The sequence below is a fragment of the Panthera uncia genome (assembly GCF_023721935.1).
Source record: "Panthera uncia isolate 11264 chromosome B2 unlocalized genomic scaffold, Puncia_PCG_1.0 HiC_scaffold_24, whole genome shotgun sequence".
Classification (NCBI taxonomy): domain Eukaryota; kingdom Metazoa; phylum Chordata; class Mammalia; order Carnivora; family Felidae; genus Panthera; species Panthera uncia.
Genome location: NW_026057580.1, coordinates 5,776,879 through 5,794,917, shown reverse-complemented (window position 1 = coordinate 5,794,917; position 18,039 = coordinate 5,776,879). Strand labels below are relative to the sequence as shown.

General features: G+C 55.1%; 1 protein-coding gene across 2 annotated transcripts in view; it reads right to left on the bottom strand.

Annotated features, from left to right (window-relative positions):
• Positions 1-16,779, bottom strand: part of CPNE5 (copine 5) — a 93,606-nt gene extending 76,827 nt beyond the window's left edge. For both annotated transcript variants that reach the window (XM_049653367.1, XM_049653368.1), the window contains exons 1-3: positions 16,144-16,779; positions 1,226-1,266; positions 411-457 (exon numbers count right to left, since the gene is read on the bottom strand). In XM_049653367.1, the coding sequence (XP_049509324.1) occupies positions 411-457; positions 1,226-1,266; positions 16,144-16,238 (183 nt within the window). In that variant the 5' untranslated portion in view covers positions 16,239-16,779. The remainder of the gene's footprint in view (positions 1-410; positions 458-1,225; positions 1,267-16,143) is intronic.
• Between the last annotated feature and the right edge of the window lie 1,260 nt (positions 16,780-18,039).

Here is an 18,039-nt window from a genome sequence, read left to right as displayed (position 1 = left end):
TGGGGCTCCCTGGGGGCAGGGCTGTGTCTCCCCCTCAGACTGGGGCTGCTTGGGGGCAGGTCTGTGTCTCCCCCCTCACACTGGACTCCCTGAGGGCAGGGCTGTGTCTCCTCCTTCAGAATGGGGTTTGCTGAGTCAGGGCTGTGTCTCCCCCCTCAGACTGGGACTCCTTGAGGGCAGGGCTGTCTCTCCCTCAGACTGGCACACAGAGGGCAGGAACTTTTCCCTCCACCATGTTTCTTCTTGCCATAGCAGGGACAAAACTCCGTGCTCTTCAAGCCTTGCTATCCTTCCCAGGGGCTCAGATGCTGCGCTCCCAAACACATCGGGTGGGATGTCTCCAGAGTTAGACAAACAGACACATAATGAGGGCCAGGCCATGTTTCCAGGGTGGGCAAGGGGCCACCTACCTCCCGCCACTGCTTGTTCTCCATCCCTTGAGTATACATGACACATACTGTGGGGAAAGGAGAAAAACAGGGTTAAGACCCCAGGCCAAGAGGAAGGTGGGGGCCCCGGATGGGGACAGCTCTGGAGGGGGAGGCATCTCAGGAGACTCTGACCTGGGTCGCACCGTTTACGTCTGGAGCCGGGGTGGGGGCGGTCAGCTTGGAGAAGGGGCCTAGAACATAAGCGTGTCTGGGAGAGGCACCCTTTTGGAGGAGGTTAGGCCAGAACGTGATGGAGGGCACATGGAGGACTGAGTCGCAGAGACGGGAGAGGACATCTACATCCTTTCAGACCCCAAGGCAGTCTCATGAGGCCCTGTACCATCACCAGCTCCACCTCACTGATGGGCACACTGCGGCTCAGAGGCGGCCAATGACCTGTCTGAGATCATACAGTTGACTGGCATTGCTCAGGGCTAGCTCCCTGGACTGCAAAATCAGCGCTCCTCCCCGCCCCTCCCCGCCCCAGACCACAGCCAGTTGGGGCTCTAAAATGTACCGGTTTCCCTGGGACCAAGAACTCCTGGCCTCAGACACCCCGATCCCTGCCAACCCCCTTGGTTGTGTTGAATCTTCACCAGTTCCTGCAGGCTGGGAAGGGTCAGACTCTCCAGTTCTCCTCCAGACAGTATCAGTAAAACACTAAACAGCCTGGATGCACCCGGAGTGGTGCCTGGCACATAGCACGCAGGAAGGGCTCCAGGGTCGGCTGCCGCAATCGGTCGGAATGTCGTTGCTGTTGTTGTTACTGTTATTATTGTCAGAGCAGGACTTACGTGGGTCGGACTTGGAAAACATGTCTTTGTCCAAAAGGTTCCTGAAAGAGTGGGGAGAGAAGAAAAGTTAGCACAGCCAGAGAGGAGGCTCTCAGGGGATTCAGGCCGATGTGAGACGCAGAGGCTGCCTCAGGCCCGCTGCAGGCAAAACCGGAAGAGAAGACGGCTCCTTCAGGACAAGATCATTAGGTGCTCATTAAAACCGGCATAGGGCGGGTGGGCCCTGGAGGTCCCTCAGCTCAGCCTCCTAAGGAGCGGGGCTCCCCACCTCCCACCCCAACCAGCCACACACGCTCTGGGTACCCTGGATCCCGCAGGACCTCACTCTTGAGCCAAACCTCACTCTGCCCAATGTCTTAGCCTGTTCCAGGAATTCTCCTGTCACCTACCTCAAATAAATAAATAAAGTAAAATCCAGCAAACAAAACTTAGCCACCTTGTGTCCCATTCTCTGAGGGCTCTAGTTACAGCCAGTTTATTCAACCCTCCCATCTATGCCGATAGATTAATGATACTTGGAGCCATGGGATACAGACTCATTTGAACAGGGTCCCCGGAAGCTAACACATGGCCCTGATAATCAGACTTGAAGGCACTACAGCAGGACGATGGACACATCTGGGGACCGAGAGGTCTTGAATGGGTGGCGAGCCCCTCCTGCCCCGCTTCCGTGCTATCACACGCTCTTGAACCCCAGTGATGGATGCTAAGTGTCCTGTAAATTTGCTCCCAATTCACACGCTGCCCTGCGAGGTCAGTACCGGGTAGGCATCATCCCATCGGACAGATGCGGAAGCGGAGGCATAGAAAGATCAGGCAAGGGTATGTCCTGAACATCTGTGTCCCTCATTCCATAGTGACCTGCTGCTGTCAGGAAGCAACACAGCCCACTGGAAACTCAGTTTCTGGCTGGGACGTGACTCGGCTTCTCTGAGCCTCTGTTTCCTCACCTGTACAATGGAGACAATAGAACCAGTCCTGAAGATTGCAGATGCCTTACCCTATCTATCTCCTCAGCCCTTCTAGCTCCTGTACACACCCACGGTTTCCTCCGGCATCTGCTTCTCTCCCAAGGGCCTTCTCTGGCAAGCCAGCTGCAAATTACCAGGAAGTGTATGCTCCCCAGGTCAGCCCTCAACCAATGATGGGCAGGACTTGGGGGTAAATATCCAGTTCTTCATTGCTCTCCTCACCCCCCAATGCCAGGCAGATCCCAGGCGTGCTCCCAAGTCTCCAGTGGGACCGAGTCCCAGAAGCCCAGTGGGCGACCCCCTCATCAAAGACCTTGTTGACTCGTGTAAGGGCTCCCACCCCCACCCCTGGAAGACTTCTCTGAGCCCTCCTGCCTCTGCAAGCTACTGTTCCTTCCTACACTACCCTAAAGTAAGCCTGCCCGGGGCGCCTGGGTGGCTCAGTCGGTTGAACGTCCGACTTCAGCTCAGGTCATGATCTCGTGATTCCTGAGTTCAAGCCCCACATCGGCCTCGTTGCTGTCAGCACAGAGCCTGCCTCAGATCTTCTGTCCCCCTCTCGCCACCCCTCCCCAACTTGCGCCGTCTCGACGATAAATAAAACATTATAAAATAAATAAAGTAAACTCTGGCCTTGCCAGCCATCTTAGCCTTGTCCCACCTCCCTTCCAGATGCCCCCAGGGGTCTTCTCACCCTGTCCCTCCACTCCTTCCATGAACTCCTTTCTCAGAAAGGAGAAACAATAGACACTGGTCCGTGTGGCTTCCTGACCCCCAACTCCAACTGTCAGAATATGGAGCCCTCTGGGTCATCTGTTCCGTCTTCTCCTAGGAGGGGAGAATGAAACCCAAGGAGCTGCAGGGAATAGGCAGTGGTAGAGCCAGAAAGATCTAGAAGAAGGCCTTACCCTGGGTCACTGTCGCCAAAGCCATCAGGAGTGACAGTCTATCTGGGCAATTTGACCCCACAGTCAATGCCAAAGGTGGGAGGTGGGAGGTGGGAGCCAAAGACCAGCTGATGAATGGACAGATGCAGTGGCAACCAGGTGCCCTGCTGCTGGGGAGGCCCCAGATCACGCTCATGAATCCCCAAGACTCCCAGAGATGCCCTTGAGAGAGGGATCCCCAGATCCCCACCCTCTGTTCCAGCCTTCATTCAGGGGCCTCTTCCCTAAAGGCCGCCACCCACACCCACACCCCCTCTGCTGGTCTCCACCACTCCTGCACCAGATCTGCTTGGGGACAGCTGTCACTTTGGACATCATCTGATAAACCTCCCAGCCCACCGCAGTGAGCACCAGATGAAATGATGAAAGGCAGCCCTGAAGGAGGCAGGGGGAGTACAGGTAAGACATCACTTTTAAGTACATGCATCCACACCAACGTGGGCTGACCACCTCCTCCTGCAGTGTGCAGAAGGGTCTATCTTGATTTCAGCAAAGGGCAAAATGCCTTCACACCAAAGATGAGACTCTACAGTGGGCAGAACATGAGGCGTGGTGAGGAGTAATAAAGAGGGTTGGAGGGGGGGGGGCAGGACATTATTAAAGAGAGTGCTGGAATTTATCTTTGAATTCCATAATGAAATTCTATAATTGCACAAAACCTTAGAATGTTCAAGCTAGAAGGGACCTGAGGTCACCTTTTCCAATTCCTTTATAAATCAGGAATATGAGACTCTGAGAAAGGACATCTCATTTCTCTAAGGTCTGGGTCTCCTCCAAGCTTGGGTCTGGAACTCAGGTTTTGTCACATCTAGGCTAGTGAGATGCTGGATTTCAGTGTGTGTGTGTGTGTGTGTGTGTGTGTGTGTGTGTGTGCATGCGTGTGTGACAGACAGACAGAGATGGAGAGACAGAGAGACAAAAAGATACAGAGAAATAGAGACAGAAAAGGAAGGACACAGAGACAGAGACAGAGGTGGCTCTGCCCATGTTCCCACCTAGACTGAGAAATAGAACCAGTGATGTAGCTTCAGTGGCTCCCTGCCCTGTAACCTCTGGACTCTCACGGAGCCCTGGGGCTTGGGTTAGCCTGACCCGGACACCCGAGGATGACGAAACCCTTGTCCAATTCCTATCCGTCCTTGATTTTGCCTTCCCTGAACAGGCACTGACCAACAACCATCTCCTCTCCCCTCCCCAGAGCTCTCTTGGGCCTGTAGTGTGCAGCCCCTGACTTGTAGGGCCCCATGTCCATACTCAGCACACCCTGGGCTGCAAAATGAGGGACACATCTATCTCCCACACTGGCTGGGTGCTCCTCCATGCTAGGGACCCCACCTCTGCTGCAGGCCAGCCCAGCATGTGACTCAGAGCAGGGTGCTGGCAAATTTGGATGAAGGAAGACCAAGAGGAATGGCCACATGGGTAAGGCTCTTGTCTCCCACCCGCATGGCATCTGCTCAGTCAGGATCAGCCCATAGACTCTCTTTTAGCTGTACGGCCTAGTGGTTAAGTGCGTGGGCGGCAGGCAGACAAGCGGGGTTCACATTCCAGCTCTGGACAAGTTTCTTGCCTTCCTTGTGTCTCAGTGTCCCCACTTATAAAGTAGGGCTAAACTGGTTCCTCCCTCAGGACTGCTCTGGAGCACCTGGGCCTAGTGAGGCTGCTCAGAAGGTCAGTCATCATTGGCTCAGGGCTGAACAGAGTGGCCACTCTCCTGGCGGGTGTTCAGGTTCATTTGGTGAAAAAGAGAGACCCAGGATGGGTGACACGAGCCACCTCCGCCCTCACCTGACCAAGGAAGCAACACATATACTCCCAGCACCCCATTGTATGTGTTGAATCTCCTACTGGCTAACAGGAACCCCACTCACCCCAGCCTCAGGCCCCTCCTTGGCCTCCCCACCTTCCCTCCCACTCAGCTTAAGGCCCCTCTGCCCCTTTGCCTAAGTCCCTGCACCCTACACCCCTCTCTGATCCCTTACGTCATCCACAATTGCCCCTATCTGTGCCTGACCCCAAGGGCCTGTCCTAACAGAAGCCTCAGGGCCCGCTGAGCTGACTCTCATGGCCTTGAAATGGTGGCTTCCCCACACGAGCCATGAGCCTCTCACTTCCTGGGACTCACCCTTGCCCCCTCTTGTAAAAAGGCAGATTCTTGGGCCCTAGGCCCAGAGCCCGGTTTCTGCTGGTCTGGATGGGCTCCTGGAAGTCATGTTTCAACTATCTTCCCCACCACACACACCCACACCCACACACCATGTTTCTGATGGCAGCACTCCAAACACTGCATGTTGGGACACCGGGGTCTTTAGGGCCTCAGCTTCCCCCACCGCAACCATGTACACAGACACAGCACTTGAAAGCTGTCACGTGACCCTCACCCTGAGGCATCGAGGACTCGCAGGCTGAGGGACAGTGACTGACTTGCCCACAGACACAGCCGGTGAGAAGCAGTGAGAAGCAGGGTGGAAGGAGACCAGGTCTGGCCTGAAGCAGGGCCCCGACCACAGGGCTCGGCCACACCAGACCATAAGTGCTTTTTCTCCACCTTCTGTCTTGGGAGAGCTCAAAGAGAAATTCTTTCCAACAGGCAAAAGGTGTTTTTTCCCCAAAACAGCATAAAACCCTTCAGCTGCCCGCACAGCAGCCTGGAGCTTAGCTTCTTTTGTTCCTGAAATCAAGGCTGGGGAAGGAGCCCAGGGCCCCTTTCCTCCCTCCTCTCCCCCAAGGAATCGTTTTCGATTCAGTGGCAGCCAGAAAAAAACAACTATGCACTGAGTGGTGAGGTCAGAAGTCTCCAAAGCCCCAGCAAAGGGAGAGAGCACTGAAAGGGCGGAAATAGGACCTCTTACCTGGTGCCAAAGACGGGAGCCTGAGGGTACCACCCTCCCATCTGTGAGACTTAAAACAGTGGGACTCTACAGTCAGAGAGAGGAGGAGATACAGCCCTGTCCTCAGGGATACCCAGTCTGAGGGGGGAGACACAGCCCTGCCTTCAGGGAGCCCCAGTTTGAGGGGGGAGACATAGTCCTGCCTTCGGGGAGCTCCAATCTGAGGCACGGGAGACACAGCCCTGCCTTTGGGGAGCCCCAGTCTGAGGGGGGAGACATAGTCCTGCCCTCAAAGCGCCCCAGGCTAAGGAGGGGAAATACAACCTGCCCTCAGGAGGTCCCAGTCTGAGGGGAGGGAGACACAGCCTTGTTCTCAGGAACCCCAGTCTGATGAGGAGACATAGCCTTGCCTTAGGGAGTCCAAGTCTGAGGGGAGACACAGCCCTGTCTCAGGGAGCCCCAGTCTGAGGGGGAGACACATTTGCTCTTGAGCTGAGTTGCTGGGTAAACTGACCATCACACATCCCTGGTTGTCTCTAAGCGAAGCCCAAAAATGCTGTATAGATGCTCTGAGCAATGACTCCAGCTACGGCGTAGTGGGAAACACATTAAGAGCACTCACCCTCAGCTTTTCCTGGACCAGGGGTCCCCACGGACCCCCTGAAACTGGAAGGAAAACGTGGCATATTGGTACATTTGGATGCATTCTTTTTGGAGAGCTGTCATCAGATTCCCAAAGAGGTTCCTCAGGCTAAAAGAGTTACAAAAACCTGGTTCATCTTTTCCCCAGCAACTCTCCCTAAGCATCCTTCCAACATCTGGCAAGAGGTGGGGAGCACAGAGAGCAGATGTGGAGCTTCACCGCTCAGTCCAAAACTCAGTTCTGCCCTTTATTAGGTGGATGACCTCACTTAACCTCCCTGTGCCTCAGTATCCCCATCTGTAAAGTAGGGATAATAAGAGTTCCTCTCTCCTTGGGATTTTCTGAGAATTAACAGAGCTCATAGATGCAAAACAGTTAGAAGAGTGTCTAACGTTGTAGTAAGCTGCAATTCGGTGCCTGGAATTCAATGGGTGCTCGCTAAAGGCCTCTGGAGAATGAAGTAGGATCTCTAGGGACGCCTCATGCTCTGCCCCCCCTAAACGGGCTGCAGCAGGACTTTGAGCCCCCGCATGCTCACCACTGCCCAATACGGCTGCACGGCCTTCCTTACGGAGAGCAGACTGGGGACACGTGAGCCACCATCGGGGAGAAACAGGAATCTCGAGAAGATCCAGAGATCCCTGGCCCCGAAGAGCCTGCCAGCAACACCCTATTTCTCTGCAGAGCCATTCGACCCCAAACATCTGGCCCACACCCCAGGCAGGCGAAGAGGGTGGGAGCTGGCAGACATTAATCACAGAGACAGTCTGCTCCGAGTGCTTAACCTGTGACACCCGATTCGCCCTACGTATCAAATGCCAGGAAGTGGACGTGGCCTCCTTCTAGAGGCCAGGGTGCTGGGGCTGACAGAGGTGCCCAGTGTCACCCAACTTGCCAGGGAACACGCTGAGCTTGAAGTCTGACGCCCAAACCCAGCTACAGGTGCCACGGGGAGTGTCTGCATTTCCAAACCCAGGGCCACCCCAAACCCCATCCTGGCCAGCAGTGCCCCCTCCCCTTCTCACTCTCCCCTGTGTCCTGCTTGGCTCTCAGCAGGGCTGCTTCCAAAGGAATGGCTGGAGAGAACTGGAGGGCTTTCTGTCTCCTCCTGCCCTGCTCTCCGTCCACACACGCAGAAGGAATCCAAGAAAAGAAGAGGAGGGAGCTGGGGAAGAAAGGGATATTGGCACCCAGCCCTTGGCACTTGCCCATCTCCCCCTTTAAGATCCCGCTCCTCACCCACGTGCACTGTTTCCCTGCCAAGCCACCTCACAAAGGTCTAAAAAGCAATTTGCACACGGCTTAAAGAGCTCTCCTTCCTGGGGCTATTTGCATTATTATTATGACTATTATTAATTACTGCAATAATTGTCCCTCCCATGCTGTGTGGCCAAAGGAAGAGAGCCTGAGTTCTGGCCTCAGAGGCATCCACACTGGAATCTCCACACGGCCACGTGGTAATTCTGTGACTCTGGACAAGCTACTGACCCTCAGTTTCCTCATCTGCATATGGGGTCACATACCTGCCTTCTGCAGTTGTGAAACCAATAGCTTAAAATAGGAAGGCAGGAAGCACGTTGACTCCTCGCTCCCGTATGCCCCCACCAGTCCTATTCATCAAGTCTTAACCGTTTCTACTTCAAAAACACACTCCAAACCCCACACCACCATCAGCATTGTCTCTCGCTCGCTCACTCGGATGTGGCAGTAGCTTCCTGCCTAGCAGTGTGCTTCAGTCCCTGCCCCCGTCGTCACAGCAACCAGAGAAAAGTTTTTTTAGAAAATGTATCAGATCACATTACTCCCGGTTAACCACCCGACCCCCCCCCCCCCAGGTGCTGTTAAAATACCCAACCCCTTCGTGCTGGTCACAAGGCCATGACCCACATCCCCCATTTCCCCTCTAAGCTCGGCTTTCTTCCCTCCCCATCTCCCACACCGCTCCAGCTACACTGGCCTCTCTGCAGTTTTGAGAGCATACCAAGGTCTCTTCTGCCATCGGGCCTTTGCACTTGCTGTTCTCCCCCTCTGAATCACCTTCCCTACGGTTCCTTCCCCAGTTGGCTTTCTCATCCTTTGGCTCTCAGCTCGATGTTACCCGCTCATCCTGTCTGTAGTGTCCCCAACAACCACAGACTTATTTGCAGAACACCTATCTCTATCAGACATTACTGGCTTAATAAAAAAATGTATATATTTGTTATAATCCCCCTCCCCACCCCCTCACACACAGATCACTGTGAGTTCAACGAGAGAGTTTGTCTATCTTGTTCACCACTATATCCTCAGCACTTCAAACTCTGAAGACTCGAGGTACCTGGGTGGCTCAGTCGGTTAAGTGTCTGACTCCTGGTTTTGGGTCAGGTCGTGATCTCACGGTTTGTGGAAATGAGCCCTGCATCGGGCTCTGTGCTGACAGCACGGAGCTTGCTTGGGATTCTTTCCCTCCCCCCTCTCCCTGCCCCTCCCCCTGGCCTCTCTCTCTCAAAATAAAATAAATAAAAACTATTCAGACTCAATAGCAAATGAGGATCAGTACCAATTGTTGAACAAATGAATGTATCAGTAGTGTTCAGTTATTGGTACCTATTACCATTATTAATTTTATTTAGTACATCCCAGTTTATACGGAACTTCACAAATATAATCTCGTTTGTCTTTATAACAATCTTATAGAACGTGGACAGGACCAATATTTCTCCCCATTTAACAGATGGAAAGACTGAGGCTAGAGATCTTAACTGAGCCGGCTGAGATTGTGGAGAGGGTAAGCCAGGAACCGCATTGACTTTCAGTGTCCTGCCCAGGATTCTTCAAGATCCAAAGGCATAAAGCTCTCCTATTGGGACCTGCAGGCACTATGCTGGGCCACCAGAAGTGAGCAGTATTAGAGGACAGAGCCATCTTGCAATGTTTTGCCCAGGAAGGTTTGCCAACTTATCACACTAAGTTTTCAGGGTTTTTTTTTTTTTTTTTTTTTCTTGCCCAGGAAACTGTCAAGAACAGAGATAGCCAGGGGTCTGGCCAAGCTGTGCTTGGAGAATCAGTCCCCAGTCACCTAACACAGGCTGTCCACTGACTGCAGGAAAATCTAAGGAGCTAGTCCTCAGAGATACCAAACTCCAAGTACCCCCAGGGAGCTCAGGTAACATATGGATCACTTGGAAAGCCTCCTGTGGCAGAGGTCATGGCTGTCCACCCAGCAAGCATTCCTCACTCTCTTCCTGCTGACAGAATCCACAATGGTTGAGGTATCTGATAGAAATACCCGGAATCCTAGAAGGTAGATTCTTATCCCTTGTTGCTATCAACTGAATTGTGTACCTCCTAAAATGTATATATTGAAACACTAATCCTCAATGTGATGGTATTTGGAGATTGGCCTTCGGATGGTAATTAGGGTTATGGGGGTGGGGCCCTCGTGATGGGATTAGTGTCCTTATGAGAAAAGACACCAGAGAGCTTGCTCTCTCTTTCTCTGCCATGTGAGAACACAGTGAGAAGGTGGCCATCTGAAGTCAGGAAGAGAGTCCTCCCCAGAACCCAACTATGCTGATCTCAGACTAACATCCTCAATGGTGGGAAATAAATTTCTGTTGTTTAAACCACCCAGTCTATAGTGTTTGGTTATGGCAGCCCATGCTAACTAATATGCTAGTCCTCTAGAGGAGGACATGAGACATAGCTTTAGCCACTGAAATAGAAGGGGAAGTCTGGTGAGATTTGGGGAAGGATTGTGTTTTTCAGATAAAAGAACTTGTGAAACAGAGGCCTTTGGCCCCATGCTTTGCTTCCTATCTTTGGATGTGGTTGTGATGCCTGGAACAGGTGCAGCCATTTTGTAACAAGGAGGTCCACCATTTGGATGGCAGCAGAGTAGAAAGATAGCTGGGTTCTTGGTAGCGAAGTGAGGTGACAAACCTGCACTGCGATAACCTACCTCCAGACTCACTGTGATCTGACAAAAAATATATATATTTGGGGTTTGAGCCACTACCAGATTTTCTGTTATCCATAGCTGAAACATTCCTAGCTGAACCTGACTCCTCTGTGCTCCAAAGCTTTCCAGACTTATTCCCCTTACCTCCTCCCACCCTCTCTTCCCAATGGTAAGTCATCTCCAGCAATGGCCTTGGGTCCAAGCAAGAACTGTGGGCTGGGAGAGGAGGAATGGGAGCTACCACCATATGGTCTGGATGCCATGGAAAGCTCACTGCCATCCCATGACTCTCTCTGGTCTCTGCTCCCTGGAGATTCCTCCCATTCTGGGTTTGCCTCCCAGAGCCAGAGGCATTCTAGAGTAAGGAAGGCCTCTCCCATCCCTGGAGAGAGAGCACGTACTCCTTGGTGACATCTACTATGGTTGGCACCCAGGCCCCTACGATGACCCTCATGGAGACCCCAATCCCCAACCTCAAGAAGCCCTCAAGGTTCTGAAGTCTGAGGAAACTGGATTTGGATCCCATTCTCCAAAATGTGCTAACTGAAACCTTTTGGGCAGGTCCCTTAACCTCTCTGAGCTCTGATTTCCTAATCAGCAAAAAGGGAAACTACTTCTGCATACCTTATAGGATTGTTGCAAGGTTAAAAAGATATAGTAATTGCGGATGGCAGAAATCGAAGATGGTCCCCAAGAGTCCTGCCCCCTGGTGAACAAGCCTGCATAATCCCCTCCCCTTGAGTATGGGTGGGACCTGGAAATATGACGATACTCATGCCGGCGATCACTGCTACTTTCCTTAAGACTCTGTCATGGCCGACTGGGGAAAAGACCTTCCTGCTGACTCCCAAGAAGGGACCCGCCATGTTGTGACAGGTCCACACAGCTAGGATCTGAGGGCGGCCTCTAGGAGCTGAGAACCCTCCTGATCCATGAGCCAGCAAGAAAACAGGACTTCAATCCCACAGCTTCGAGGAACTGGATTCTGCCAACCATCTAAATGAGCTTGGCTTAGGCCCTGAGCCTCAGATGAGATCATAGCCCCTGCAGACACCTTGATTTCAGCGTGGCGAGACCCTGGGCAGAGGGGCCAGGTGCACTATATGCCTAAGCTTCTGACCTACAGAAACTGCCAGAAAATAAACGGCTGTTGTCGTAAGCCGCTGGGCGCGCGGTAATTCATCATGCAGCCACCGAAAATTAACATCATGATCTTAGTTTGAACCAAATGGCTGCTTGAGTCGATCGAAAACAGCAGAATACAGGCCACTGCATACGGTTCAGCCTAATACAGACGTGAAGTGCCTAGCACGTAGTAAGCACTCAGTAATTTCCACTCATTCCCCTGGCTCCACTACCAAGCGCCTGGGAGTAATCTTTTTCCTAACACTGGCCTTGACAGCTGCCACGTTGCCCCCAGGCTCCTCCTTCCCCAGAGCTGCCTTCCCAGCGCCTGTCAGAAGAAAGCATTCAGAGCCCATTCACACCCCTTCCGAGAGAGGTCGGGGCACAGCTCCTGAGCTAGGCTGCCTCTCAGGGCTCGGCAGCAAAACGCCAACTTGAACAGACAGCAGAAAACATCTTCGGGGCAGACAGCAACTGCCCTCCAACCCCACCCGCTGGCAGGGGCCCGGCCGCTGCTTGAGAGATTCCAGCCTGGCCAAGCAAACTGTCTGCCTTCTGGACTCTCCCCTCCTTGTCTTCCCTATGGGCTCCAAGAGCCCCACCGTGTGAAACTGTGCATTCCTTCTTCCCGCAGGACCCTGTGGAAGTGCAAAGGTTTCCTGTTACATAAAAAATGCAAATCGCTCTTTCTAACACACTGGTCCGGATCCCTGCACAGAGAGACCTCAAAAGTAGTGAGGATTGTGGGGAATGGGACACGAGATAGCTGAGTTTGGAATGGGTCTGCAGGGAGGCTAATCGTCAGGAAAGGTCTGCAACAGACCATCAGAGGAAGGAGAAGCTTGCGGCTCACGTTTTCTACAACGTCTTCCGGTATCTGGTCCCACAAACCATCTCCTCTACTTACCCCCAAAACAACCCTTCAGAATCTCTAAATGTACACAGTATGTCAAATCTATCTCAGTAAAGCTGAGGCAGGGAGGGGTGAATAAAAATCTCTCCATGGATCAGATCTCCAGGACCCACACAAACCCTGGGATCCAACTAGAAAGGCAAATGTTTATTTACTCATGTGTCAAATACTAGGCAAATCAATTACTATTCATGGACTAATCCACCTCACCCTCATAACTGTGATAAGAATCAGTGCACACCTTTTACAGATGAGAAAACAGAGGCACAGGTTAAGTAGTTCATGCAACGTCACAAGGATAGAGCTGGGATTTGAACCCAGGCAGACAGATCCCACAGTTGATGTTCCTAACCATTGAGCCAAATGACCAGAAGCTTTATAATATTTGAACCTGAGTTTACTAAAGTCAGTGAAAACAATTGTTTGCACGTAGACCATAGATCAGCCCAAGGGATACACTACCCAAAGCAGAGAGACCCAAATACGTCCATCCCACAGTGTCATGTGCCTTCAGTGGAGGCTTGGCTAGGCCTCCACGGTGGTCCTGTGCAGGGGGTCAGACATGCCCCTGGACCAGGCAGCTCTGCTCAGCTAGCAGTGCCCTAGGAGAGGCGTGGCAGGGCATCAGGTCTTTCCCAGGCAAGAGCAGAGAGCTCCTGGGGCTGCAGGGTTGGCTGGGACCTTCCTAAGGAGCAGGGCGGAACTGGAAGGGAACTGGATCCCAGGGATGTTAGTTTCCAGTTCCCCGAAATACCAGGCCCCTCAACCTGAGCTGCCCATTCTCAAAGCCCCCCGAAGTTCTCACCCCACCAACCCCTCTGCCTGCCTTCCTGTCCCTGCCCACCAGAAGGGGTCACCTAGATGCTCAGCACAGGACATCCCTTAACCTCCTCTCCTGGGACCCAGTCAGTGCCGACCACGGGATACTGGGGAGGAAGACTTATGACCATGGAGTCTTGAATATGCTGGAGAAAGCCATTCTGTGCAGCTCTCCCTCCTCCCTCTGCTCCTCTTCTCCCACCTCCCTCTTTCCCTTCTCTCTCTCCTTCTTCTAGAAGCTAGATATTTGGACCTGCTGGAGGTAAAGATGGATTTACAATTCCAAGCCCACCCAGACTGGTTTTTGGCCTCCCCTCTGTTCCAGGTGACTCCTGCCTCCTCAACCTTCCTACCGACACCAGGCCCCACCCTCTGGGTAGCTTTCAGACCAGGAGCAGGGCCTGAGTCGGGCTGATGGATCACATCCCTTGAGATGCCAGGGCCGATCCCAAATCACATCCCCCAGGAACTCAGGGGGATCCCCGGGTATTTCTTAGGCAAAAACCTTGAGTCCTTTGGACCCCTCCGCTTTCCGAGAGCAAACAGGAGGGGCCAAGTGCTGCTGCCTCACAGTAATCATTGTACCTACTTATTGAGCACCGACTATGTGCCAAGCAAGTGCAAAGTAGGTGCTGGGTGCCTCCCCATCCTCTACTCCCGTAATTCTTCCAACCGCGTTTGTTACGTATGTGCAACATGCATGCCAACCACTCCTCTGAGCAGAGGCGCTACCTCAGCAAATACGATTTCTCCAATACAGGTTTCGTTGTTTGTACTTGACCAACGGGGGTGATGGAGGCGAAAAGCATGCCCCAAAGGGTGGAGCTGAGTCGGTTTCAAGGTGTCTGACTCCAAAGCCACAGTGCCACGTGCCCTCTGCCTCCTCTCCTCTCCACTGGAGTAGAGGGTTCATGGGTCTGAGCCAGGGTGGGGATCCCCGTCCTCAAATGCTTAGACAGTTGCTTTGGGGGAGGAGGGGTGGAGCCTACACACCTGAGATGGCTTCAGAGGTGGAGTGCTCGGTATATGAGTGACCCCTTGGGCCAGGCTGAGTACCCAGGACCCAGGGGACACAGAAGACTCTGTGATTCGGACTGGGTGTCTCATGGGTGAGCAGGAGGGCTGCAAGTGGGGGGCATGAGAACAGGCTTTTCAGGATGGGGGGACATGAACTGGCAGAGATGAAAGAGGGGTGAATTCAGGATGGGGAATAGGCTGCTCAGAGCCCGGTGGTGACAAGGATCTGGAGACAGCTCTGACACAAGCCTGACAAGCTGGGAGGGAGCGTCAGGCGCAGCGATGTGTGCTCCGCAGGGAAGGAAAGGCAGGCTGTGGCAACTATTGATGGCTGAGGAGGTGAGACTGGAGCTAATGGGCCATCAGGAATCTCCCAGCAGAGCGATGGCAAGATGCAAATGGAGTCAGGAGAGAATTCTGACAGCGATGTGCGGGACCACGGGGAGACATGTGGGTGTTATCACAGGAGACCCAGGAAGGGCCTGGCATGGGAGGGGGGGCTATGCTCCACCTCACGGGCCCTCCCTCCTACACACCCTCAAATCCCAGTCCCTCCCCTTCCCGCACCTCAGCCCAGCTCTCTGTCTGGCTACAGGGCCCCCAGGGCCACAACTGTGGAAACGAGAGTTGAGAGGCCACGAGGGTGAGTGAAGGGTCTGACCAGAGAGGGGCCTGGATGAAAACGGAGTGGGTGATTTGGAACAAGGGCACAGCCAGGACCGCGGAAATGCTATTGGGTAGCATCATCTAGGGTAGGAGGAACAGCAAATCCAGGGGAATGTCAAGGTGGGCTATGCCCGGGGCCACAGCACCCCTCACAGCCCAGCCAGGCAGTGGCCCTAGGCCAGCCACAGGATGATGACTGCATTAGAGAAGAATCCCCCTTCTCCACTGGTACCCCATACTGCCTGGAAGAAACTGGGAGAGACCCAGCTCTCGGATGGAGAAGTTACCCCCAAAGTCTGTGTGACATGACTGAGGATTTGGGGGTGGTAGCCCATAAAAACACACCTCCCCTCCCCTGCTGGACTCTAAAATTCCACACTCACTGTCCTAGTCCTTTGGCTTAAGATTTTGTGTACCTAAGTTATTGTTTATTTTAATGGTGCCACTTTAAGTTGTTATCAGTTATCCATAGCTCAGTTATCCATTGATTGAATGAATCAATCTGGTCCTTTTCCGCCGGTTCTGTTGTTGGAGATGAAGAAAAGCTTCAAACCCTGGGGTCTAGGGTAGTGGTGGGTGGGGTGGAGAGGAGGATATTGGGCAAAGGAGCAGAGAGAAGAGAGAAAAGAAGAACAGAGAAGGCGGAGGCTGGGTATTCCTGGGGAGGATGGGGCAAAATCACTCACTTCATCATTTGGGCAAGAGTTGATCGGCAATAACCTGTGCCAAGACCCCGGGATAGCCTTTCATTACCTCCCTCTCCTGCTTCGGGCGCCCGGACCCCTGTTCCTGTGTCTTCACATCTCTTCTCAGCAACAGCCTGGAGTGCAAACTTTCCGAGATAGGACCCCAAGCCTGGCTTCCCCCCATTCCGCGGTCATCACCCGTGGCTGGGCAGGGGCTCCTGCTGGACACGCACGGGGGGCATCCTGGAGGCAAGGACACTCTGAAAGGGGGCGCGCGAGGGTAGAGGGTCCGCGCGGCAGGAGCCGCGGGGCTCCGGGTCCAGGGGCGGGGCAGGGGGACCCGGCCAGCGGGCGGCTCACCTGCAGGACACGGTGATCTCCACCTTGGTGGCCGGGATGCTGCCCGCCAAGGAGTCGAACTCGCTCAGCGACGCCATGTCCTCAGGCTGCTCCATCGCCTACCGCGCCCCCCACCCCAAATTAGTCAATCTCTGCGCGATTCACGCCTCCTCCAAAGCGACTGAAACCCTGGGCTCTCCCCCAACTCCGGAGCCGGCGCTGGGCGGCAAAGGGAGGAGAGAGGAGCGCGAAGAGGGGGCGTGGGAAGTGAGAGAGGGAAGGGGGGCGGAGGGAGCGGGGGCCGCGGGTAGAGGAGGGGGTGCAGGTGACGCGACGAGGAGGCCGGGGCGGGGGCAGCGGAGAGGGGCGAGGTGCCCAGGGAGCTGGGGTGCAGCGGAGAGAGGCGGAGGGGCGCGGGGAGAGGGCACCGGGAGGCACGCGCGGAGTCGTGGAGAGGGGTTTGGGGAGAGGAGCGTGCGGCTTCGGGTGGGGAACAGAAGGGGTGAGGGAGAGGGAGAGGGGCGTGGGGGGCCGGCTCGGGCGCGGGGGTGGCCGGACGCCGGGAGCGCCCGGGCTGCGCCGCCCCTCGCTGGGTCTCGGCGCGGGCGGCAGCGGGGCCGGGGACCCGGCTGCGCGCGCCACCTCCTCGGCTCCGGCTGGGGCTCCGGGGCGCCCGGGCTGCGGGAAAATCAAATCTGCCCGAAGCCGCCGCCTCCCGCCGGCCGGGGCGGGCTGCGTGCCGGGTCCGCGCGCGCCGGAGGGGGCGCCCGCAGGGGCCGGGGCGGGGCCGCGGGCGGGGTCTGCGCGCGGGTGTGAGTGTGTCCGTGCGAGCGTGAGTCTGTGTGTGTGCGTGAGTGCGCGCGTGGCGGGCGTGGGGACGCGGCTCCAGATGCTGGCAGCCTGGGGGGTGGGGGGTGAGCCAGAGACGGTCGGGGCCGTGTGCGTCTCCTTCCGCGCCCACCCCCTCCCCCCTCAGGGGTTTCCTACTGGAAGAGGGAGAGGGTTTTGTGAACCGCCGGGCGTCTGTTTGAGAAGGGTCTACGCCGGGCTGGGTGGGAGTGACGTGCGCAAAAGAGACATCCTCCCGCAAAAGGCTGGGGGAGCTCTCTGCTGAGGGTGCGCCCCACCGGGGGCCGGGCGTCAGTCTATAAACAGCATCACATCTCTTGCGGAGGTGTGTGGGGGCGACCCCGGTGCCCGGAGGGGCCTCCTGGGTTTCCTAAGGAGGGTCGTTAGGACCAGGCAGGGTCGGTGGTTGGGCGCTCCCCCATCCTCCTCTGGCCACACCGAGTCAGCCACCTAAGCCACACGCCAGCGCCCTCCCCATCCCCGGCCCGTCGTGACCACGTAGCTGAGCCAGCCCCTGGGGTCTAGAAGCTTCCTCCACCAGACTGCGAGGGTGGCCGGGGCTCCCTGGGCTCCTATCCAGCCAGCGCTGAGTAGGCGCCTGCTGTGTGCAGGGTTCTGATCCCTGTCCTGGGAGAGTGGGGACAGTTGAGGCACCTCTCAGGTGGCACCCCTCCTGAACCAACCCCTTCATGTCTTCAGGGCTGGACGGGCCCCACCCTGCCTCAGCCTGGCCCTTCCAGACCAGGGGTCGCCAGGACTGTGAGCTGTGGCATCTCCCTAGGGCTGCCCGCATAGATTGCTGCACTGAGACTCCGGAAAATCCCCCGCAGGCCCTCCTCAGCCTCTGTCAAAGCTTTGCAGAGATGGAGCCCACTTTTCTACGCCCACCACCGGATACCGTGCGGGGGGGGGGGGGGGCTGGGGGAGGCCAAGAAGGCTGGACGCAGAAAAGTCACGCCCTCTGGGGGCATGCCGTTGGCAAGCCGGGCCTTAACTGGCAAGTCCAGAGATTGTTTGAAGTCGATTCCCAGAACATCAGATACAGCCAAAGTCAAAGATGAGTATAAG